General features: G+C 34.3%; 1 protein-coding gene across 1 annotated transcript; it reads left to right on the top strand.

Annotated features, from left to right (window-relative positions):
* Window positions 1-10768: 10768 nt before the first annotated feature.
* On the top strand, window positions 10769-11710 carry LOC143690001 (olfactory receptor 9K2-like). Its single transcript, XM_077168016.1, has one exon. It carries the CDS (start codon window positions 10769-10771, stop codon window positions 11708-11710), a length of 942 nt encoding a protein of 313 aa, XP_077024131.1.
* The last annotated feature ends 9722 nt before the right edge of the window (window positions 11711-21432 follow it).

Here is a 21432-nt window from a genome sequence, read left to right on the forward strand (position 1 = left end):
GAGTGAAATAAGCAAGTCACATAAAGACAAATGTTGTATGATGCCACTCATATGAAATATCTAGAAATAATAAATCCATGGAGACAGAAAGTAGACAACGGGTTACTGGGGAATGCAGAGATGGGGGAAGGGTGAACTGCTGCTTTGTAGGTATAGAGTACAAATTTTGGAAATTTAATAATAAGATTAATTAAAAAATTAGAAAAACATATAAAATAAAGTAACCAGATTAATTACTGCTTCCATTTTAACTGAAACACCTTGTGTCTATTAATGAAAGTATTTCTCCAATGTGTATGAATATCACTAAATCAGCAGATAGTGGAGCCTTAGAGGTAGGAATTTGGTATTTTAATGGAGCTTTAGGTATAAATGAGAGATATCATCTATATTTTTATTCTTTGGTTCTCTGACCAATGCATTCTGGTTATCAGTGTAGTAGCATCATGCAGTGATTATACGATAAGATAAAATAATTGGACCATCATATATAGCTTGCTAATCTGACATAATTTGTCTCTTAACTGAAGCTGAAATAGAGTCTTCAATAAATGCTCCTATCATTTTATAAGGCTAGTTTTTTCCAGGCAGTCAAGCACTAGAAAAGATAAAAGCATCTGAGAAACGTGTTTGATTATTTTTTTCTCTGTCAATTCATCTTAGAGAATTCGCAATGAGGTCATAGTGATGGATTAAGGAAGGGTCAACAGTGTAGGAGAAACACATAAATTGGGAGTGCTAATAGCTTGCTTGGACAAATTATTTAAGTAAGATATTAGCTTTAGGGCTTCTGTAGATAGTATAGTACTTACTATAGACAAGGCAGCTCTTTTTTTTCAAATTTTTAATAGCGGTTTTATTGAGGTATATTCACACTCCATACAATCCATCCAAAGTATACAATCAATGAATGGCTCACAGTCTCATACAATAGTTGTGCATTCATCACCACACACAATTTTAGAACAAAAACTCAAAACATCCAATACCCCTTATCCCCCCTGCCCCATTACTGATCCCCAGCATTGGTGTGGTACATTTGTTACTGTTGATAAAAGAATATTAAAATGTTACTGTTAATTTTAGTTCATAGTTTGCAACAGGTTTTTTTTCCCTCCATATCACTCTGTTATTAACTCTTTGTAGTAATGACATACATTTGTTCTAGTTCATGAAAGATCATTTTTATATTTGTACTGTTAATCACTGCCAAGGCAGTTTTATGTATGTGCAAGGTCCATTAGCTTATTTATTCATTATAATGCTATAGTGATAATCATCATTTTTCCTATTATAAGTTGAAAAACTGATGTTAGGTAGTGTAAATGGCTTGCCTTAGACCATACAACTATTAAATGGTAGAAGTGGATTTCAAACTTGCACTGTCACTCTGCTATACTATCAGTCTAAATTTTTTCCATGGGCTTTCACAGGATTCCTTTGTGTGGTAGAATTTCTTAGGCTTTGTATAATTGAGAATATTTTATGGGACCCCTACATTTAAATGATAATTTACTTCTGAATAAAGTTTTAGGTGCCAAATTCTTTTACTTTGACATTTGAAAATATTACTTGACTTAATTCTGTCATGGTAATAGCATTTTATTCTATTTAAGAACTTATCTTTCTTTCTGAAGACTTTTAGAATTTTTCTATATTTTTGATGTCCTTAAATTTTACTATTTTTCTGTTTTTCTTCTTAAATATTGTTTTTAGTCTTCAGTGAGCCTTTTTTTGTTTGAAGTTTTTCATGTATGTATTGTAAATTCTGATAAATTCTAGATCAATATAGCTGTCCTTGAACATGTTTACACCATGTCTAGCTCAGGGATAGAAACAATGAGATGCGGAGGGGCTTTCTAAGTTCAAAAGTAGCATCTATTTATCTAAAGTTTAAAAGTAACATCTATTTATCTAAACTGTGAAAAAAAAAGTAATAAAGTTATTGAGAGCCTGAAAAGTTTTACATAGGCAATGTTTGCTTAATCATGGTCTTTGACTCTTTGTTTCTACTTTTATAATGACAATTAGGAAACAGCAAAAGTTGCCCCAGCCTGAGTAGGGTTGCAAGGCACCATGCCAAGTAGAACAGCAGAAAGTTACTCAGAAATTCATTAAATTTAAATCTTCTTGCAAACTCTTCTCAACGTGAAAACAACATGAGCGTAATAAATCCCAGTGGGGAGATTCTGGGCTTGTTGGATAGAATGGATAATGAAGGATGTTTTTGAGGCATAGTTGCAATGTTAAAACTTCAAGAGGAGAAGTTGTGCAAGGACTAGGAATTGGTAGGCATATTTCCTCTGTATGTATGGATCTGACTCAAGTGTCCCAAATACTTTAGAGAAAATCATGTAGGGATCAAGTGTTTCTGCCTCCCGTAACTACTTCTCTAACTTCTAAAACTCCCAGCCAAGCTCTACTGACGCCAAAACTACTTAATGAATAGATTATAAAGGTAGTTATTTTAACCATCTCCTCAGATATTACTTCTAAAGTATGATACAGTATAGATAATAGACCCCACTTTAAAAAAATAAAATTATCTCTTCACAAATTAGATAAAGTAGTCATTTATTTCTAAGACTGTCTCTATAGTTTACTATATTTCTTATTTAAAATGCAGATTAAATTGAAGTGAGATTCAGACTCGTATACTACACAAGGAGCATATTGATATAGATATAACTAGTGATACAGGAAGTGGACATTGACTTTCAGCTGAAATACTATTAGAATACTATATTGCAAAGGGAGTTTTAGTACTTGCAGCAAAGTCACAAAGCAAGCAGCTAAAACCTATTGACACAACTTTTAGTTTAAATATCATCATTCCAGGCCTTGAGCAGAAAACAGAATCTACCTTCCCAGCCTGAAAAGCCTGTTAGGATAATTAATGCCTATGCTATTAGCATCATTGTAGATATTTCAAATCACGTATTTGGATCAAGTTGAATCAGTAGGAGTCTTTAAACTCTGACCACATTGTCTTGGTCCCCTAAAGACATTACCTTTTACTGCTATATCTTTGGATTTTATGGAAAGTTGCCCCACATGCTGTTATATAAAATCTGCCTTTGCACAGTGTACAAACACATTTTGCTCTTAATACTAAGCCCTTTATGTAGGATTTCCTTTACAATTTCATGTGAGAAAACAGCAATTTTAAAGTGTTTGTGTGAGCCTTCCTTTCCAATAACATGAACAAATTAAAACAAGGCCAAGTGTATATTTCTCTTCTTCTCTGGTTGTCTTAAATTCAGAAAGGGAGGGTTTTGTGTAATCTCATTTTTATTTTGCTAATTATATATAGAGAATTTGCTTAGTGGTTATGAATGTTGTTCATAAAACCGGAATTCCTAGGGGATTTACCTCTTGACCTTAGACAAGCTATTAAAATTTTCCATGCTTCAGTTTCATCTTCTTCAAAATGGTAAAAATAATGCAAAAGACGTTAAGACTAACATACAAAATTGTTTTGAGGATTAAAAGATGCAATCCATGAAAAGTGCACAGAACAATGTTTATCGTGAATTTAAAAAATTTAAATATTGTTATTTTGTCACTGCTTTTGCTGGAAGTTACTCCAAAAAATATCTTTAGAATAAGAAGCAATACGGAATTTAATAAATAAAATAAAAGAAATGAGCACCTATGATGCACTCCACATTGCGGCATTTGTTATAGGGTCTTGTGGAACAAGGGTTTCCATCCTAACATATCTGAAAATCCAGTTGGAAATGTAAAATGACATACACGAAACAATCAAAGTATGACGATTGTTATAATACATAAGGCTGACTTTAATCATTCAAAAAGAATGTGAAGAAGTGGTGCCAGTGAAAAGTGTATTCTGGGATGATATGATCTGGATCTTTGATGTTGGTAGGGTTTAGAGCCAGAGTCAAGAAGAAGGGACTGGGGATAATTTCAATCAAGATCCTGAATTTATTGAGCAGAATGAATGAAGGAAAAGTGAGAATATCGTCTGATTTCGTGGGGGGTAATGGGGGTATTTGCTAAACAGAAAATTGAGATCCAACATAATTTCTTAAGAAATGAGTGACATGATTAAAATAGTGTATCTGATGAAAGAGAAGCAGACAACCGGAGCTAGACCTGTACTTCTGATAATTGGGGAGAAAGCACATAAAAATAAAACATTTTTGCATTTTGTATAGGTTTCTTTGTCTTACTGCTGGTGTTTCAATCAAATATTGAGCAGACATTTTCTTGGTTCCACTCTGCACAACTTATGAATTTTTCATGCTTTTCTCCACAGCCATTATGTCAATATGTTGCTTTAAATTGACAAAAATGCATTGCTTTTTTGGAAATGAGTTTTTGGGGAAGCAATTATTCTGTATCTTTCTTCTTCTCTTCTATATTCACAGGCGTGCCATTAAGTCAGGATTGTGAGAGGGGTTGGCATGAGTTTATTTGATACTTTAATAGGATGTCCCAATACACACCTGTTGTTTTTTAACTCTATACACAAAATGCATATGAGAGGTGATATGTTATGTCATGTTGGTAAATGAATGCAATAAAGGAGAGAGTTTAGAGAATTTTGAGGGTATTAATAAGCAATTGTGGCACAGGCGTGAAAATAGAAGGACAGGAAAGATAACCTGGTAAATAAAAGAGGCATGGTTAACAGCAGGGAGGCATGGAACTCCAAACCCTACTCAGGGAGTAGCCTGGAGAGACTGGAAGCTGCAGGAGAAAGAGAGGTAGTACTTGAAGCTGGAAATACATGGCTATGGGCTTAGTTTGTGAAGAGTAGTTCTGACTCAGCTTTGTGAATTAGAACCAACATATTTAGCTCACATATATGAACAGATTCCTAAGGTTGCAACTGAATCTACTATAGAAAAGAATGAATAATACATGAAAGTTAATTTATATATTAGTTGTATAGTTATGTAAAATTATCACAAGGCTTATACATTGGCTCATTTTTTCTGATACTTCTTAGGTCTCACAAAGTTATTTGGTGAGACAAGAATCAGGAAAATTTGAAATCTTTTTGGGATTAAGGTAATAGTCACGTAGGCTATCATATAATATAGACTTATATTAACAAAGTATTTTAAAATAAGTTATCTTTATGAATAAAGGTTGGTTTCACAGTGATTGAACAAGTGCACATTTCTTGAAATGATTAATGGATATTCATAAACCCAGAGGGAGTCTTACCAAGCTATCTTGAATTATTTCAGCTCAAAAATTATTTCAATGAGCACTCCTTGTGTATTATAATAAAACTTCCATATGACCAAAAACATGATGACTCATTAATAACAGAGAGCCTCAGATATGTTTAAACTGATTTTTGTAACATATAATTATAGGATAAAACCAGAAATCTAAAATATAAAAAGATCTTACATGTAAAATACCTCAAAATGTGAAGGAATTGTCGGAAGATAATGGAGGAGAAAGTCACACAAACAGGAAACATTTGACTTAGTAGCAATTCACATAAGAAACAAAACAAAACAAAATAAAATAAAAAGACTAGAAGTTTGTTTTGACTGCAAGATTAAAAAACAGCAACATGCAAAAATACTTTGACTTATATCCCTTAAAAGAAGTATAAATATTAAGTAATTAGGCACAGATATTTCAATTGGACAGACTATATCTAGTCCGACATCAAATCTTGACAACAGATTTTTTAATGGTGCCACTAGTAAGATAGAAAACACCTAATTGCTTCTGACTGGAGTACATAATAGAAGATTCAGGCGACATAGAATAGGACATCAAGGCTAAGGTCCCTGGTCTTCTATGAAAGAGTTAATTAACTCTCTGAAAGAGTTAATGCATAGCCGCAAAGTTCAGCTGCAAACTTCATGGGAAAAAATTTTCGCCTAAAGCCCCTAAGCATCCCCAAACCGTTGAAACCTCCCCAATCCATAAAAGCTCATAAAATCATGGGCCCAAAGTGGAATCTTAGTTAATGACTAAAAATATGGGGTCATAAAGATTGTTAAACATCTGCCAGAAGACAAATTTTGGCTATGTGACAGCAGATGGCTATCTCCTTCTAGAATAAAGAAGATACACGGTATTCAAAAAGTGAGATAAAAAATCACTGAAAAAACTTCCCTATGTAACAAAGTCAACCCACTGCCACTTAAGGCGTGTTTCTCCCTTGAACACATCTGCTTTAATCTTTTCAATGTGTACTTTTCCTTTCTCTCTTTAATACATTTTTCTACTTATTCCTACTGGCCCTCTTGTCTCTGAATTCTTTCTGCAACAACACCTCTGAACCCGGATTGGGGTTTGGCTGACTCGAGTGTCAGCAGGGCACCGGTTATAAGAAGACTATGGGACAATATTGTATTTATCTTTTTAAATTTTGAAAGATGCCAGTTGCAGGATAAAAATGAGATATTCATGGAAGTTCCAAAAAGCAGAATTTTGGGTGGAACCTTGCACAATCAGGTGGGTGGAAATTACAGAGAAGGAAACATTAGCTTAGAATAAAGGGGGGAGAAAACTTTCTAACAAGGAGTCTTATCTACAGTAACTGCAATTGTCCCAAGAGGGTTCAACAAGTGAAGAAATCATACTTCGTTTCTGTTCTGTATATGGTCCTCATGGGCCCAGGAGTTTGCCCTTGTTACGAACTTATAATTGACCTGTTTTCAGCCCTCTCTCAGAGGGACTTCTTTGTCTAAAATTCGGGAAAACTTTATGTTGAAATTCTCTGAAATAGTTTCATGGGATTGGAAATAACTAAGACTACCAGTATTCTGGCTGCTTGTATTTTTGTAGATCATTAGGGATCAAGGACTCTTGTTGTTCTTCTTAAATTTCTGTTTTGCTCCCATCTTCATTCTAAGGTCTAAGGAACATGTCAGCATGAAGGCAAGCGATTTTCATGCAATTTAATTCCATGGATTCATTGGCACGTATTTAAATCTCGTAGTGAAATACTGTATTTTCTAAGAGAAGTAAAGAGATTCCTAGTCTGTCATCTTCACCCTGTGTGCAGGAAGACAAATGCAACAGGTTTTCAACCAAAATCATATTGAAGAAAGAGCAGACTTTCAAAATAGGTAATGAGAAATCGTGAACCTATAGGTCATGCCACCAAGGACATAGTCCTGAATTGTTTATGAGGGTTGCTGTTTTACTGGGATTAAACATTATTTGGAATGCTTAATTTTGACATTGTCATTGACAGCTTTTATTTCTCAAATGTATCTTCTTTTCTAGAATGAAATAAAAGAATTTGGTTCTCTCCAGTAACGAGAAAGGAAAGAAATATAAATTCTGGTAAGAAAAAGTTACAAAACAATTATATCTATTTAAGTAACATAATGACAGCCAAGAACATTTATTGTAGGGTAAAAGGTATATAATTTTTGAATTTTTTCAAATTGTGTTATGCAATGTATTACAGATTATCAGGGTGAGAATAAACCTTGAAAATTCATTTTCTATTGCTTGAAAGAAGCTCATGGCTAAATCAGATTGGGCATATGAAAATTAATATCTAAAATATAGTCCCAGTGATGTGCTAATATAATATGAGAGAAAGTGGGATTCTATCAGATCGTTCTTCCTCTCTGTTCCACTGCTTAGAAAACATCATAATCAGAAAAATTCTTATCTCTAATTTGTTATTACATGCCTTATATTGATGAATTATTTATAATTATTTTTTAATAGAAGTAAATCCTTTTTTCATAATGTCTACCTTACATTTTCACATGAAAGCAATAAACAATATTACTCTATGTTAGGATTGCCAGCTTTTCTTTACAGGTACTTTGACAACATTTTCTGAATTGAAAATTGCCACATAATATGGCCAAAATATATTGTAAACTATTTAAAGTGAGAATTACTCTCAAAACCTGCAGAGGAAACTCCTATCCTGGGTGTCCTGGGAACACAGGCTCAGGCACATCAAGGACTTTCAGCAAATGACTGCTTTATTTGTTACACTGCACAATGGGTCCTAAAGAGCAGGGCAAGAATCCCATTGTGGTAGGTCCTTGGAAGAAGCCAACTGCTCAGGTCATTGAAGGTGGTTGGTGATTCTGACCTACCTGCTTTGTGTGGGAGATGAGAAACACCTATATTACCCAAGGACAGGCAATTTATATACCCCACAAGGAGGGGAACCTGTCACTGAGCAAAAAACATACATCAAGCAAAGTTTGTGCAGAGTTCCTGCCTTGGCAAGCAGCTGGGGATGCTTGTTTCTGGTTTTGGGTTCAAGGTATAGTCAAGCTGTCCCATTAGACTTAATAGCTCTTGTGGCCTGCAGAATGGAAGCATATTGAAATATCTGCAAGCAATAAGAAAAGAGGAGGCGGGGGTAGGTGAGGTCTGGGCGATGGGTGTTAGGCGCGTCCAGGATTTCCCCCAGCAAAAGTCAGCCTAAATACTAAGGTAGCTTTACTTTTAGAATCTCCAAGGTAAAGTTTTTTTTTAAATCTCTGTTGCTTTTCAGTATTACATTTTTAAAAGTAATGCATTCTTATAGTGAGACGCTATAATAGGTTTTTAACCATTTTTGAGTAATCTGCCTAAATCTCAAAGATTCTGTCTTATCAGACCAATAAATTCATTGTTATGTATGTTGACTATCTCCTTGCTTATTGTTCTAGACAATGCCTCCTCATTTTCAAAAACCTTATTCTTAAAAAAAAATACATTTTATAAAAGTTGGCGTGCAGTGTCTTTAATTATCGCTACTCATTTAGTAATGAATTAAAGATAGGTATAATATTGTAATAAACACTTCAAATCATATAATCACATCATGTCATAAGTTAGTATTACACTCACTTCTTTTTAGTCTTCATATTCAGTGCCAAATAAAATACCATCTGGCATGGAGTAGATACTCAAAAATTGATTAAACACGTTGATGGATGATTAGACAATTGAAAAGGAATTATCCTTGGAAAATTAATGTTATTTTCATTGATGTAAGGCCATAAAGTAGAATTTAATTTAGTTTAAGAACTTAAGATGTTTTCTTCTTCTCTTTCTTTTTCTCTTCACCTTTTTCTTCCCCTCTTTCTACTCTTTTAAAATCAGATTCATTAACAAGACCTATTAAACTTGTGATCTGTAATGATTTAATGCAGAAGAAAGAGATATGAGCGGGCAATTTTAGTGAGTCTTAGGAATCTTTCCTTTCCAAAAGTATCTCCTTTTTTCCATTTCAAATCAACAGATGATGGCTGAGGCTTGAAATTGTTCTATTCAGCTTTATTCTTAGTTCTAGAATAAAATATAATCATTCTCATGTAAATTTACACATAAACCTAATACATTGCTCCCACCCCCCTAAAAAACCAAATTATTTAAAAGTTATTTGAAAGGATTTCAAACATATAGTAGAGCAGTGAGACTAGAATAGGGACAGAATAATAATTCTAAGATGTTCAATCCTTTTTTTCCTTGATATGAATTTATATAAATTGATTTCATGTCCTTTTTTTGAGAAAGTTGTTAGGGAGCCACGAAATGAAAGATGAAGTGAAAGTCACAAAGGGGTTCAGATCTGAGGGATTTTTGTAGACTGTAAAAAAAAAAAAAGAAACATGTTTGAAGGAGAATAGAGAATCAGAGAAAACATTTCCATACTCTCTAATTTTGCTCGCTACTATACCACTTATGCCAGTTTTGGTACAAAAAAGAAATTTCATAGATCATTGCTGTTTGTTGTTACCTATAACCCAGTTTGTAAGGGTAAATGACTCTTGGTTTAAATGCCACCAAAAAAGAAAAAAAATGTGTTAGGCACATCCTTAATTGCTATATTGAAAATGAGTGTGTTGAGACATAGAAAAACATAGAAATATTTCAAAGTAACCGAAATTGTTTTGGTTGTGTAACAGGTCACCCAAATCCAAATTGGTTAACTGAGATCTTTTAGGAATTCAGTACTTCTTTATTCTTAAAGCTACCGAACTCTTAACATCAAGTGAAGAGCTCAGTAAAATTTATTATGTAACTTAATACATTCTTTTATGAGATAAAAATTTTAATCAGTGCCTCAGTTTGAAGTGTCTGTTGTTTTTCTCGATTTTAGAGTAAGTTTGAGATGACATGGATTTCTTGACTGATTTATTCAACAGAAGCAGGAACAATAAAATTCATAGGGCAAAAATCATAAAATGATCCCTCACAGATTACTTTAACATTTAAATAAAAAAACTGAAGATTGGACTTTATTTTAAAATATTCTTAAATAAGACAGGCTAACTCTTTGGTAATTTATTTGTGATTCTAAGAGTTCTTTTTTGGTAGAAAGTTCATGTTGGCTGAGCATGTTCCTTTTCTTTTATGGATTTTTTTCATTACTACATCAAAGCAAAGAAGAAAATGAATATTAAATGATAAATTAAAAATTAAGAGAGTTTTTATCTTAGTATTAGGAACTTATAAGACTTTTAATATTTTGAAATTACCATATCAATCAAATGACAAAGTAAAGAGACATAAAGATCTATCCAACTATGTTGTGCTGAAAATAACACTGGATTTGGACATAAAATATTCTGCCTTGAGTCCAAATTCCATTTTTAACCTGTTGTTTTTTTAGGCAAATCAAAGTATCTCTCATTTTTAATTTGCTCACCTAAAGCATAAATAGGGTAGTGGATAGGGAAGTATTATGTAAACTACAAAGTCTTCCATTATGTAAAGTGTTATATTCATGATACGAGGGAAAGAGTGGAATGCTTATTTGTTGACTTTCTCTTATACTTTTAAGCCAAAATTTGCCATGGGTGACAAGGGAGGAAGCAACCACTCAGAAGTGACTGACTTCATTCTTGTAGGCATCAGGGCCTGTCCAGAGTTCCACAGTCTCCTCTTCCTACTATTCCTGACTGTTTATGGCATGGCCCTTCTGGGAAACCTTAGCATGATTGGCATCATTGTGACTGATCCCCGACTGAACACACCAATGTATTTTTTCCTAGGCAACCTCTCCATCATTGACCTGTCCTACTCCACTGTTATTGTCCCCAAAGCCATGGTCAACATCTTGTCTCAGAAAAAAACCATATCCTTTGCAGGTTGTGTGACTCAGCTTTTCCTTTATGCACTCTTCATGGTAACAGAGGCTTTTGTCCTGGCAGCCATGGCCTATGACCGCTTCATTGCCATCTGTAACCCACTACTGTACACTGTCCGCATGTCAAGAAGCGTCTGTATCCAGTTGGTGGCTGGGTCCTACCTCTGTGGTTGTGTCAGTTCCATTCTTCAAATCAGTGTAACATTTTCCATGACTTTCTGTGCTTCTCGAGTCATTGATCACTTCTACTGTGATTCTAACCCAATTGAGAAGATCTCCTGTTCCAATATTTTTCTGAATAAGATGGTGTCACTGAGTTTGGCTATTCTCATTATTTTGCCCACAATAGTGGTTATTGTAGTATCTTACATGTATATTGCCTCCACAGTCTTGAAGATCAACTCTAGTGAAGGGAGGAAGAAAGCCTTCTCCACTTGCACCTCCCACCTGGGGGTTGTGAGTTTGCTCTATGGGACTGTCTCTTTTGTGTATCTCACACCCCCAAATAACCCTGAACTTCGCAAAGTGGCATCAGTGTGTTACATTTTGTTCACACCTATGTTGAATCCTTTAATCTACTCTCTGAGAAATAAGGATGTTAAAGATGCCATGAAAAAATTCCTATGGAAGAAAAAGCTTTTACTCTAAGTCAACTTTAAAAATACCTGAGCTTTAAATGCCTAAGTCTAGTATATCAGGTAGACCAAATCAATTGATACAGGAAACAATAAAACAGGTGGAAGTTGATTAAAAATCTCTGAAGTGTTGTATTCCATAGCAAGAGTAATATCCTATGAGGAATGCTCCAAATAACTCACTCACTTTTCTTGAGGACAATGTTACTCATGAAAATTTGCAGCATTTCTACAGTTCTTTATCTCTCACTCTTAAGATTATACATTATGTAAGTGAAGAAATTTAGCATTTTATTGTTTCTCTTCTTTGTGTAAAATTTAGATAAGATAAAAAAAATACTTAGCAGAATGATTAATTTGGAAACTGTTATAATGTTACATATGCAATTGACATTCAGTATAAATACTAGTGCTGTATTATGTTTTTGATGGCATGTCAAAGTTGTGAGATTATGTGTATGTGATGAAGAGAAAATGGAAAGGAAAAGTAACTAGAGCGTTCTTTGTTGAGTTAAAGGGGCAAAGGTGCTGAAATATGGGAAAATAGCCTTGATTTGGTTTAAGTCAGGTTATTTGGTTTGGTGTCCTTTGAAAGGCATGGTCATTCCTGCTTTGCTTTTTAACAATGTGAATATTAATGATCTTTGTCAGCTCATGCTCTCTGTGTTTTGGATAATACATATTTTTGGTGGCAAATAGGCAATTATTAAAAGCACTATATTGAAATGAAATCAGCTTAAAAACTCAATGAAAATTATTACAATGCTTTATAATGATATCTTTTATAAGTAGTTAGAATGTTTGTTATATATACTCACATACATATATGTGTATATAATTGTCTTTGTATGTATGTGCGTGTTTTAATTTGGTTGGAGAATAATTTTAAATGTATTTAGTTATAAACAACCATTGTTAACTGAGAGGAATAGTGTGGTTAAGGCAGCATCTCACAGGTTTAACAGGTATCAAGGGAAGCTATGTTTCTGGGAAAGTCATGTCAGGGTTAGTATTTCTGAAAGTTACCCAGGTAATGCTTCAGCTAAACTCTACAAATTGCAATGTCTAAGTCTAGAAGATATCAAATGTTGGAAAAAACTACCATGTAAATACATGACCAGGTTTTGTCCATATACCCATATGCCTGGCATTGTGAAAATCTAAAATATGGATCTTTGATTTGCTCTTCTTTTATTTTTCTGTTTTTGTTTGGATAGCAAAACCTCTTTTTATGAATGATGTTTATTAAGGTAAGGGATTTCAGGAATGATTATTCTTAGTTCTCAGATAATGAGAGAAACTAAGTGATTGAGTAAATCAAAATGATATTTACCCCTTCCCCATCTATCAATGTACCATCTTTATCGATGCTGCCTTTATTTCAGAAAAGTACTATTTGAGAGCAAAAAGGAATCCAAAACAGCTTGGGAAACTGGTTTTTGGTATTTGTTATTATTTGTCTAGAAAATACTTTTTATATCTGCTATTCATTGACACCCATTCATCTGAGACAGTTGCTCTTTGATAGGATGGTCTCTGATATATTCACCAAGCATGAGTTATTAAGATTTGGGGAAAAAAACAATAAAATGATGGATAAGATATTTGTTTTAGTCTTTTGATTTGGTGGATTGCATTTCCTGTTTTGTAGTCACAACAAATTACAGTATTCTGATGTTACCCTCACAAATGGTGTTGCTTTCAACACTCCAAATGTTCAAAGGAATCTGGAAAATTTTAAAGCCAAGGTAGGATTCTTTCAAAGATGTTAAATTCAACTATATCTCATTTTCTTTTACTTGCCTTAAGTATTTCCCTGGGTAAATTGTTTCTGAGTTCACAATCCTTATATGAAAAGTAGTGCCTAATATATACCTTTCTTGTAACTTGTGCCATAAAGATTAGATCAGAACAACCCTATGTCGTATCAATCTTTTGTTGACTCTTATTGACTAAGTGTTGTCTTTTTCAGTGATACATGGCTACTTTTGAAATCTTGCCACATCCAAGAGAGTTTAATGATTGTATTCTGTATCCCATAAACTGTAAGTTGCTTGTAAGGGGGACTTTATAAATAAAAATTCACATGGAAAAAGCTTTTAGTGAAGTTATAAGATCTTAAGAGTCCAAAGATTGCAGGAGAACCTCAAATCCTCTTTACTTATATATTGTGAATGCTATTTACCCCTTCCCCATCTATCAATGTACCATCTTTATTGATGCTGTCTTTTGACATATTGTTTCATCTTCCTTGGTTACAACACGCACATATTTTGATTGTTCTGTAACAATGTGTTGTGTTTGGTCTCTAAATTTTATGTGTTGTTCATGTTAACCTAATATTTAGTGTTTTGTTGCAGAACTTTGGTGAGGACATTTATAATAACATTTTCTGTTGCCAGGATAGTAGGATTCTGTTATTCAGATATTTACAAATGATAATTGGTCACTGATTCAAATTTCAGAAATATGAGTTGAAATTAATTAATTAAGGATAGTCTTAACTCATTATTATGGGGTTTAAATTGTCGTTGTGATTGGAGTAGCTGAACTGATAAAGTATTGTAAAATCTCTGTAATTGTAAATGGATTTTGAACTGTGCTTTTCTTACTCTTGTGAATTGAAAACGGGATGTCACTTTACCTAATTCCATCATACCTGTGTAGGTCATAAAATCAATAAAAATTTTGAGTGTTTGTAAGTCATTATACCAGTATTCTCATGAGGACAAAACTACAACTGAGGGCTGGAGAGTGAGGGAAAGAAGAGGGAAGAGATAGGATGAGAAAACACACACACACACACACACACACACACACAAGGTTTCCTGAAATTGAGAACAACATGAAATAAAGAATCAACTTTTAACCAAAATTTGATTTCCATTTTCATAACTTTTGTGGAATATACTTTCCAGTTTTCTGAAACAGCTTCCTCTTTAGCAATATTTTAAAAGCACCATTTATTTTGTTTCACAGCCCTTGCCACTCTCATGATGAAAATCCAGTTTTCTCATTTGAATGTCCATTAGTTAGGTTTCTTTTTTATTGACCTACATAAATTAAGTTTAGATAACTGTAGAAAATGATAAATAGGTAAACACATAAATTGACTTTTGCTTTGAAAACACATATACAATGGTAAGACTGGAAAGGATGGATAGGATCCAAAGTATTCCAGGAAGTTAGGAAGTAGGGAACAAAAAAATCTCCTGCTCAGGTCCAAAGTTATCAGAATGTCATATTATCAGAAAATATTTACTTCAGTAAATTTCAGATTCTTTTTCTCTCTGTTGAAAATTTAAATAGCATGAAAGAGACCCTTATGCTCCAGTTTTGAGCCTGCATTCACTCATTGTTTGGGGAGGGAAAGAATTCTAACTGAAGCCCCATCAAACTGTATATAATTTTTTTTTTTTTTGCGTGGGCAGGCACCAGGAATCGAACCTGGGGCTTTGGCATGGCAGGCGAGAACTCTGCCACTGAGCCACCGTGGTCCACCTAAACTATATAGAATTTTAAAGAGCTAATTCCTCCAGCAAAAATCAGGAGCGCTTTTATATGGGAAAATTGATGGTGAACAGACCAAAATGACAAACTCCCCCAACAGCCTCTCAGTTTTATATCCCAAATTCTACATGTTCTTCTTCCCACATATACAATCCTCAAATCTCTAATATTTAACATAATGCAACAATTTCCCATGTGTATCCAAAGCTATTGTCACTCCACGCCCTGAGGGACACAACTCAAAATGTTTTTTATTGCTATAGCCAGCTCCCAGTCTAAGATCCCTTTTGATTTCCAATCTTGCTCTAATTCTTTTTCATTCTGTCTTGATATTCTGTAATCTACACTAACGACAATTCTAACTACCATCATCACTATGGCAATCAATAATAAACAAATGAGTAAATTATACAATATATATATATATATATATAATATATATTGCAAAGGAACCACAAAAGATAAGCAATTTAATAAAACATCAAAACTTAATTAAAATATTTATCAGGGAAGTAAATATGGACCAGCCTACAGTTCTTATTTGTGAAACTGTTCATGAAGTTAAAGTGTGTTTTATAGATTTCTTTTTCGTACTTTGGTGTTCCCTTGTCTTTGATCTCAGTTTTTCAGAGTCCTCTGTCTTTTGGGTTTTCTCTCATCCTCATTTCTAAGGAATCTGTAACTAGATGGTCTTATCTTTGTGAGGTAACTTACTGTAGTAGATACAATTGATTGTCTTTATGGTTGGCATTTCCTTCTTCCTTCTTGTTAAGCATTGAGTGGAAAATCTTTAGTCTACTCTTTTTTGTTGTTGTTGTTGTTTTATTAATTAAAGAAAAAAAGAAATTAACACAACATTTAGAAATCATTCCATTCTACATATGCAATCAGTAATTCTTAACATCATCACATAGATACATGATCATCATTTCCTAGTACATTTGCATCGATTTAGGAAAAGAACTAGCAAAACAACAGAAAAAGATATAGAATGTTAATATAGAGAAAAAAATAAAAATAATAATAATAGTAAAAAAAAAAAGAAAAGGAAAAAGAAAAAAAAAGACAAACAAACAGACAGACAAAAAAAAAAAACAAACCTATAGCTCAGATGCAGCTTCATTCAGTGTTTTAGCATGATTACTTTACAATTAGGTATTATTGTGCTGTCCATTTTTGAGTTTTTGTATCTAGTCCTGTTGCACAGTCTGTATCCCTTTAGCTCCAATTACCCGTTATCTTACCCTGTTTCTAACTCCTGCTGGACTCTGTTACCAATGACATATTCCAAGTTTATTCTTGAATGTCGGTTCACATTAGTGGGACCATACAGTATTTGTCCTTTAGTTTTTGGCTAGACTCACTCAGCATAATGTTCTCTAGGTCCATCCATGTTATTACATGCTTCATAAGTTTATCCTGCCTTAAAGCTGCATAATATTTCATCGTATGTGTATACTACAGTTTGTTTAGCCACTTGTCTGTTGATGGACATTTTGGCTGTTTCCATCTCTTTGCAATTGTAAATAACGCTGCTATAAACATTGGTGTGCAAATGTCCATTTGTGTCTTTGCCCTTAAGTCCTTTGAGTAGATACCCAGCAATGGTATTGCTGGGTCGTATGGCAATTCTATATTCAGCTTTTTGAGGAACCGCCAAACTGCCTTCCACAGTGGTTGCACCATTTGACATTCCCACCAACACTGGATAAGTGTGCCTCTTTCTCCGCATCCTCTCCAGCACTTGTCATTTTCTGTTTTGTTGATAATGGCCATTCTGGTGGGTGTGAGATGATATCTCATTTTGGTTTTGATTTGCTTTTCTCTAATGGCCAGGGACATTGAGCATCTCTTCATGTGCCTTTTGGCCATTTGTATTTCCTCTTCTGAGAGGTGTCTGTTCAAGTCTTTTTCCCATTTTGTAATTGGATTGGCTGTCTTTTTGCTGTTGAGTTGAACAATCTCTTTATAATTTCTGGATACTAGACTTTTATCTGATATGTCATTTCCAAATATTATCTCCCATTGTGTAGGCTTTCTACTTTCTTGATGAAGTTTTTTGATGCACAAAAGTGTTTAATTTTGAGGAGCTCCCATTTATTTATTTCCTTCTTCAGTGCTCTTGCTTTAGGTTTAAGGTCCATAAAACCACCTCCAATTGTAAGTTTCATAAGATATCTCCCTACATTTTCGTCTAACTGTTTTATGGTCTTAGACCTAATGTTTATCTTTGATCCATTTTGAGTTAACTTTTGTATAGGGTGTGAGATACGGGTCTTCTTTCATTCTTTTGCATATGGATATCCAGTTCTTTAGGCACCATTTATTGAAGAGACTGTTCTGTCCCAGGTGAGTTGGCTTGACTGCCTTATCAAAGATCAAATGTCCATAGATGAGAGGGTCTATATCTGAGCACTCTATTCAATTCCATTGGTCGATATATCTATCTTTATGCCAGTACCATGCTGTTTTGACCACTGTGGCTTCATAATATGCCTTAAAGTCAGGCAGCGCGAGACCTCCAGCTTCGTTTTTTTTCCTCAAGATGTTTTTAGCAATTCGGGCACCCTGCCCTTCCAGATAAATTTGCTTATTGGTTTTTCTATTTCTGAAAAATAAGTTGTTGGGATTTTGATTGGTATTGCATTGAATCTGTAAATAAATTTAGGTAGGATTGACATCTTAACAATATTTAGTCTTCCAATCCATGAACACGGTATGCCCTTCCATCTATTTAGGTCTTCTGTGATGTCTTTTAACAGTTTTTTGTAGTTTTCTTTGTATAGGTTTTTTGTCTCTTTAGTTAAATTTATTCCTAGGTACTTTATTCTTTTAGTTGCAATTGTAAATGGAATTCGTTTCTTGATTTCCCCCTCAGCTTGTTCATTGCTGGTGTATAGAAATGCTAAAGATTTTTGAATGTTGATCTTGTAACCTGCTACTTTGCTGTACTCATTTATTAGCTCTAGTAGTTTTGTTGTGGATTTTTCCAGGTTTTCGATGTATAGTATCATATCGTCTGCAAACAGTGATAGTTTTACTTCTTCCTTTCCAATTTTGATGCCTTGTATTTCTTTTTCTTGTCTGATTGTGTTCTAGTTTGCTAGCTGCTGGAATGCAATATACCAGAAACGGAATGGCTTTTAAAAAGGGGAATTTAATGAGTTGCTAGTTTACAGTTCTAAGGCCGAGAAAATGTCCCAATTAAAACAAGCCTAAAGAAATGGCCAATCAAAGGCATCTAGGGAAAGATACCTTGGTTCAAGAAGGCCGATGAAGTTCAGGGTTTCTCTCTCAAGTGAGAAGGCACATGGCGAACACAGTCACGGTTTCTCTCTTGGCTGGAAGGGCACATGGCAGACACGGCGTCATCTGCTAGCTTACTCTCCTGGCTTCTGGTTTCATGAAGCTCCCTGGGAGGTGTTTTCCTTCTTCATCTCCAAAGCTTGCTGGCTCATGGACTCTCTGCTTTGTGGTGCTTCAGTAGTCTCTGCTCTCTTTGAGTCTCTCTGAATCCAAAATGTTTCCTCTTTTATAGGACTTCAGAAACTAATCAAAACCCACTCAAATGGGTGGAGACATGTTATCCCCTAATCCAGTTTAGCAACCATTCTTAACTAAATCACATCAACCAGGGAGATGATCTCATTACAGTTTCAAATATACAGTATTGAATAGGGATTATTCTAACTTTATGAAATGGGATATATATTAAAACATGGCTTTTCTTAGGGGGCATACTTCCTTTCAAACCAGCGCAGATTGCTCTGGCTAGAACCTCCAACACGATGTTGAATAATAGTGGTGATAATGGATATCCTTGTCTTGTTTCTGATCTTAGGGGGAAAGTTTTCAATTTTTCCCCATTGAGGATGATATTAGCTGTGGGTTTTTCATATATTCCCTCTATCATTTTAAGGAAGTTCCCTTGTATTCCTATCTTTTGAAGTGTTTTCAACAGGAAAGGATGTTGAATCTTGTCAAATGCCTTCTCTGCATCAATTGAGATGATCATGTGATTTTTCTGCTTTGATTTGTTGATATGGTGTATTACATTAATTGATTTTCTTATGTTGAACCATCCTTGCATACCTGGGATGAATCCTACTTGGTCATGAAGTATAATTCTTTTAATGTGTTGTTGGATACGATTTGCTGGAATTTTATTGAGGATTTTTGCATCTATATTCATTAGAGATTGGTCTGTAGTTTTCTTTTTTTGTAATATCTTTGCCTGGTTTTGGTATGAAGTTGATGTTGGCTTCATAGAATGAATTAGGTAGTTTTCCCTCCACTTCGATTTTTTTGAAGAGTTTGAGGAGAGTTGGTACTAATTCTTTCTGGAATGTTTGATAGAATTCACATGTGAAGCTGTCTGGTCCTGGACTTTTCTTTTTAGGAAGCTTTTGAATGACTGATTCAATTTCTTTACTTGTGATTGGTTTGTTGAGGTCATCTATTTATTCTTGAGTCAAAGTTGGTTGTTCATGTCTTTCCAGGAACCCATCCATTTCATCTAAATGGTTGTATTTATTAGCGTAAAGTTGTTCATAGTATCCTGTTATTACCTCCTTTATTTCTGTGAGGTCAGTAGTTATGTCTCCTTTTCCATTTCTGATCTTATTTATTTGCATCCTCTCTTTTTTTTGTCAGTCTTGTTAAGGGCCCATCAATCTTGTTGATTTTCTCATAGAACCAACTTCTGGTCTTATTGATTTTCTCTATTGTTTTCATGTTCTCAATTTCATTTATTTCTGCTCTAATCTTTGTTATTTCTTTCCTTTTGCTTGCTTTGGGATTAGTTTGCTGTTCTTTCTCCAGTTCTTCCAAATGGATAGTTAATTCCTGCATTTTTGCCTTTTCTTCTTTTCTGATATAGGCATTTAGGGCAATAAATTTCCCTCTTAGCACTGCCTTTGCTGCGTCCCATAAGTTTTGATATGTTGCGTTTTTGTTTTCATTCGCCTCGAGGTATTTACTAATTTCTCTTGCAATTTCTTCTTTGACCCACTCGTTGTTTCAGAGTGTGTTGTTGAGCCTCCATGTATTTGTGAATTTTCTGGCACTCTGCCTATAATTGATTTCCAACTTCATTCCTTTATGATCCGAGAAAGTGTTGTGTATGATTTCAATCTTTTTAAATTTGTTAAGACTTGCTTTTTGACCCAGCATATGGTCTATCTTTGAGAATGATCCTTGAGCACTTGAGAAAAAGGTGTATCCTGCTGTTGTGGGATGTAATGTCCTATAAATGTCTGTTAAGTCTAGCTCATTTATACTAATATTCAGATTCTCTATTTCTTTATTGATCCTCTGTCTAGATGTTCTGTCCACTGATGAGAGTGGTGAATTGAAGTCTCCAACTATTATGGTAGATGTGTCTATTTCCCTTTTCAGTGTTTGCAGTGTATTCCTCACATATTTAGGAGCATTCCTGTTCAGTGCATAAATATTTATGATCGTTATGTCTTCTTGTTTAATTGTTCCTTTTATTAGTAGATAGTGTCCTTCTTTGTCTCTTTTAACTGTTTTACATTTGAAGTCTAATTTGTTGGATATTAGTATAGCTACTCCCGCTCTTTTCTGGTTAACATTTACATTTAGTGTTATTACTTTTTGGATAATATTTTCCTCTACCATTTTGCCTTTTGTATTATGTACATCATATCTGATTTTCCTTCTTTCTACACTCTTCTCCACACCTCTCTCTTCTGTCTTTTCGTATCTGACTCTAGTGCTCCCTTTAGTATTTCTTGCAGAGCTGGTCTCTTGGTCACAAATTCTCTCAGTGACTTTTTGTCTGAGAATGTTTTAATTTCTCCCTCATTTTTGGGAAGGACAATTTTGCCGGATATAGAAGTCTTGGTTGACAGTTTTTCTCTTTTAGTAATGTAAATATATCATCCCACTGTCTTCTAGCTTCCATGGTTTCTGCTGAGAAATCTACACATAGTCTTATTGGGTTTCCCTTGTATGTGATGGATTGTTTTTCTCTTGCTGCTTTCAAGATCCTCTCTTTCTCTTTGACCTCTGACTTTCTACTAGTAAGTGTCTTGGAGAATGCCTATTTGGGTCTATTCTCTTTGGGGTGCGCTGTACTTCTTGGATCTGTAATTTTAGGTCTTTCATAAGAGTTGGGAAATTTTCAGTGATAATTTCTTCCATTAGTTTTTCTCCTCCTTTTCCCTTCTCTTCTCCTTCTGGGACATCCACAACACGTATATT

This window comes from Tamandua tetradactyla, chromosome 7 (genome assembly GCF_023851605.1).
Source record: "Tamandua tetradactyla isolate mTamTet1 chromosome 7, mTamTet1.pri, whole genome shotgun sequence".
In the NCBI taxonomy this organism is placed as follows: domain Eukaryota; kingdom Metazoa; phylum Chordata; class Mammalia; order Pilosa; family Myrmecophagidae; genus Tamandua; species Tamandua tetradactyla.

Excerpts from the sequence above, each read along its gene's own strand:
- LOC143690001 (XM_077168016.1), top strand. The coding sequence starts at position 10,769 with ATGGGTGACAAGGGAGGAAGCAACCACTCAGAAGTGACTGACTTCATT.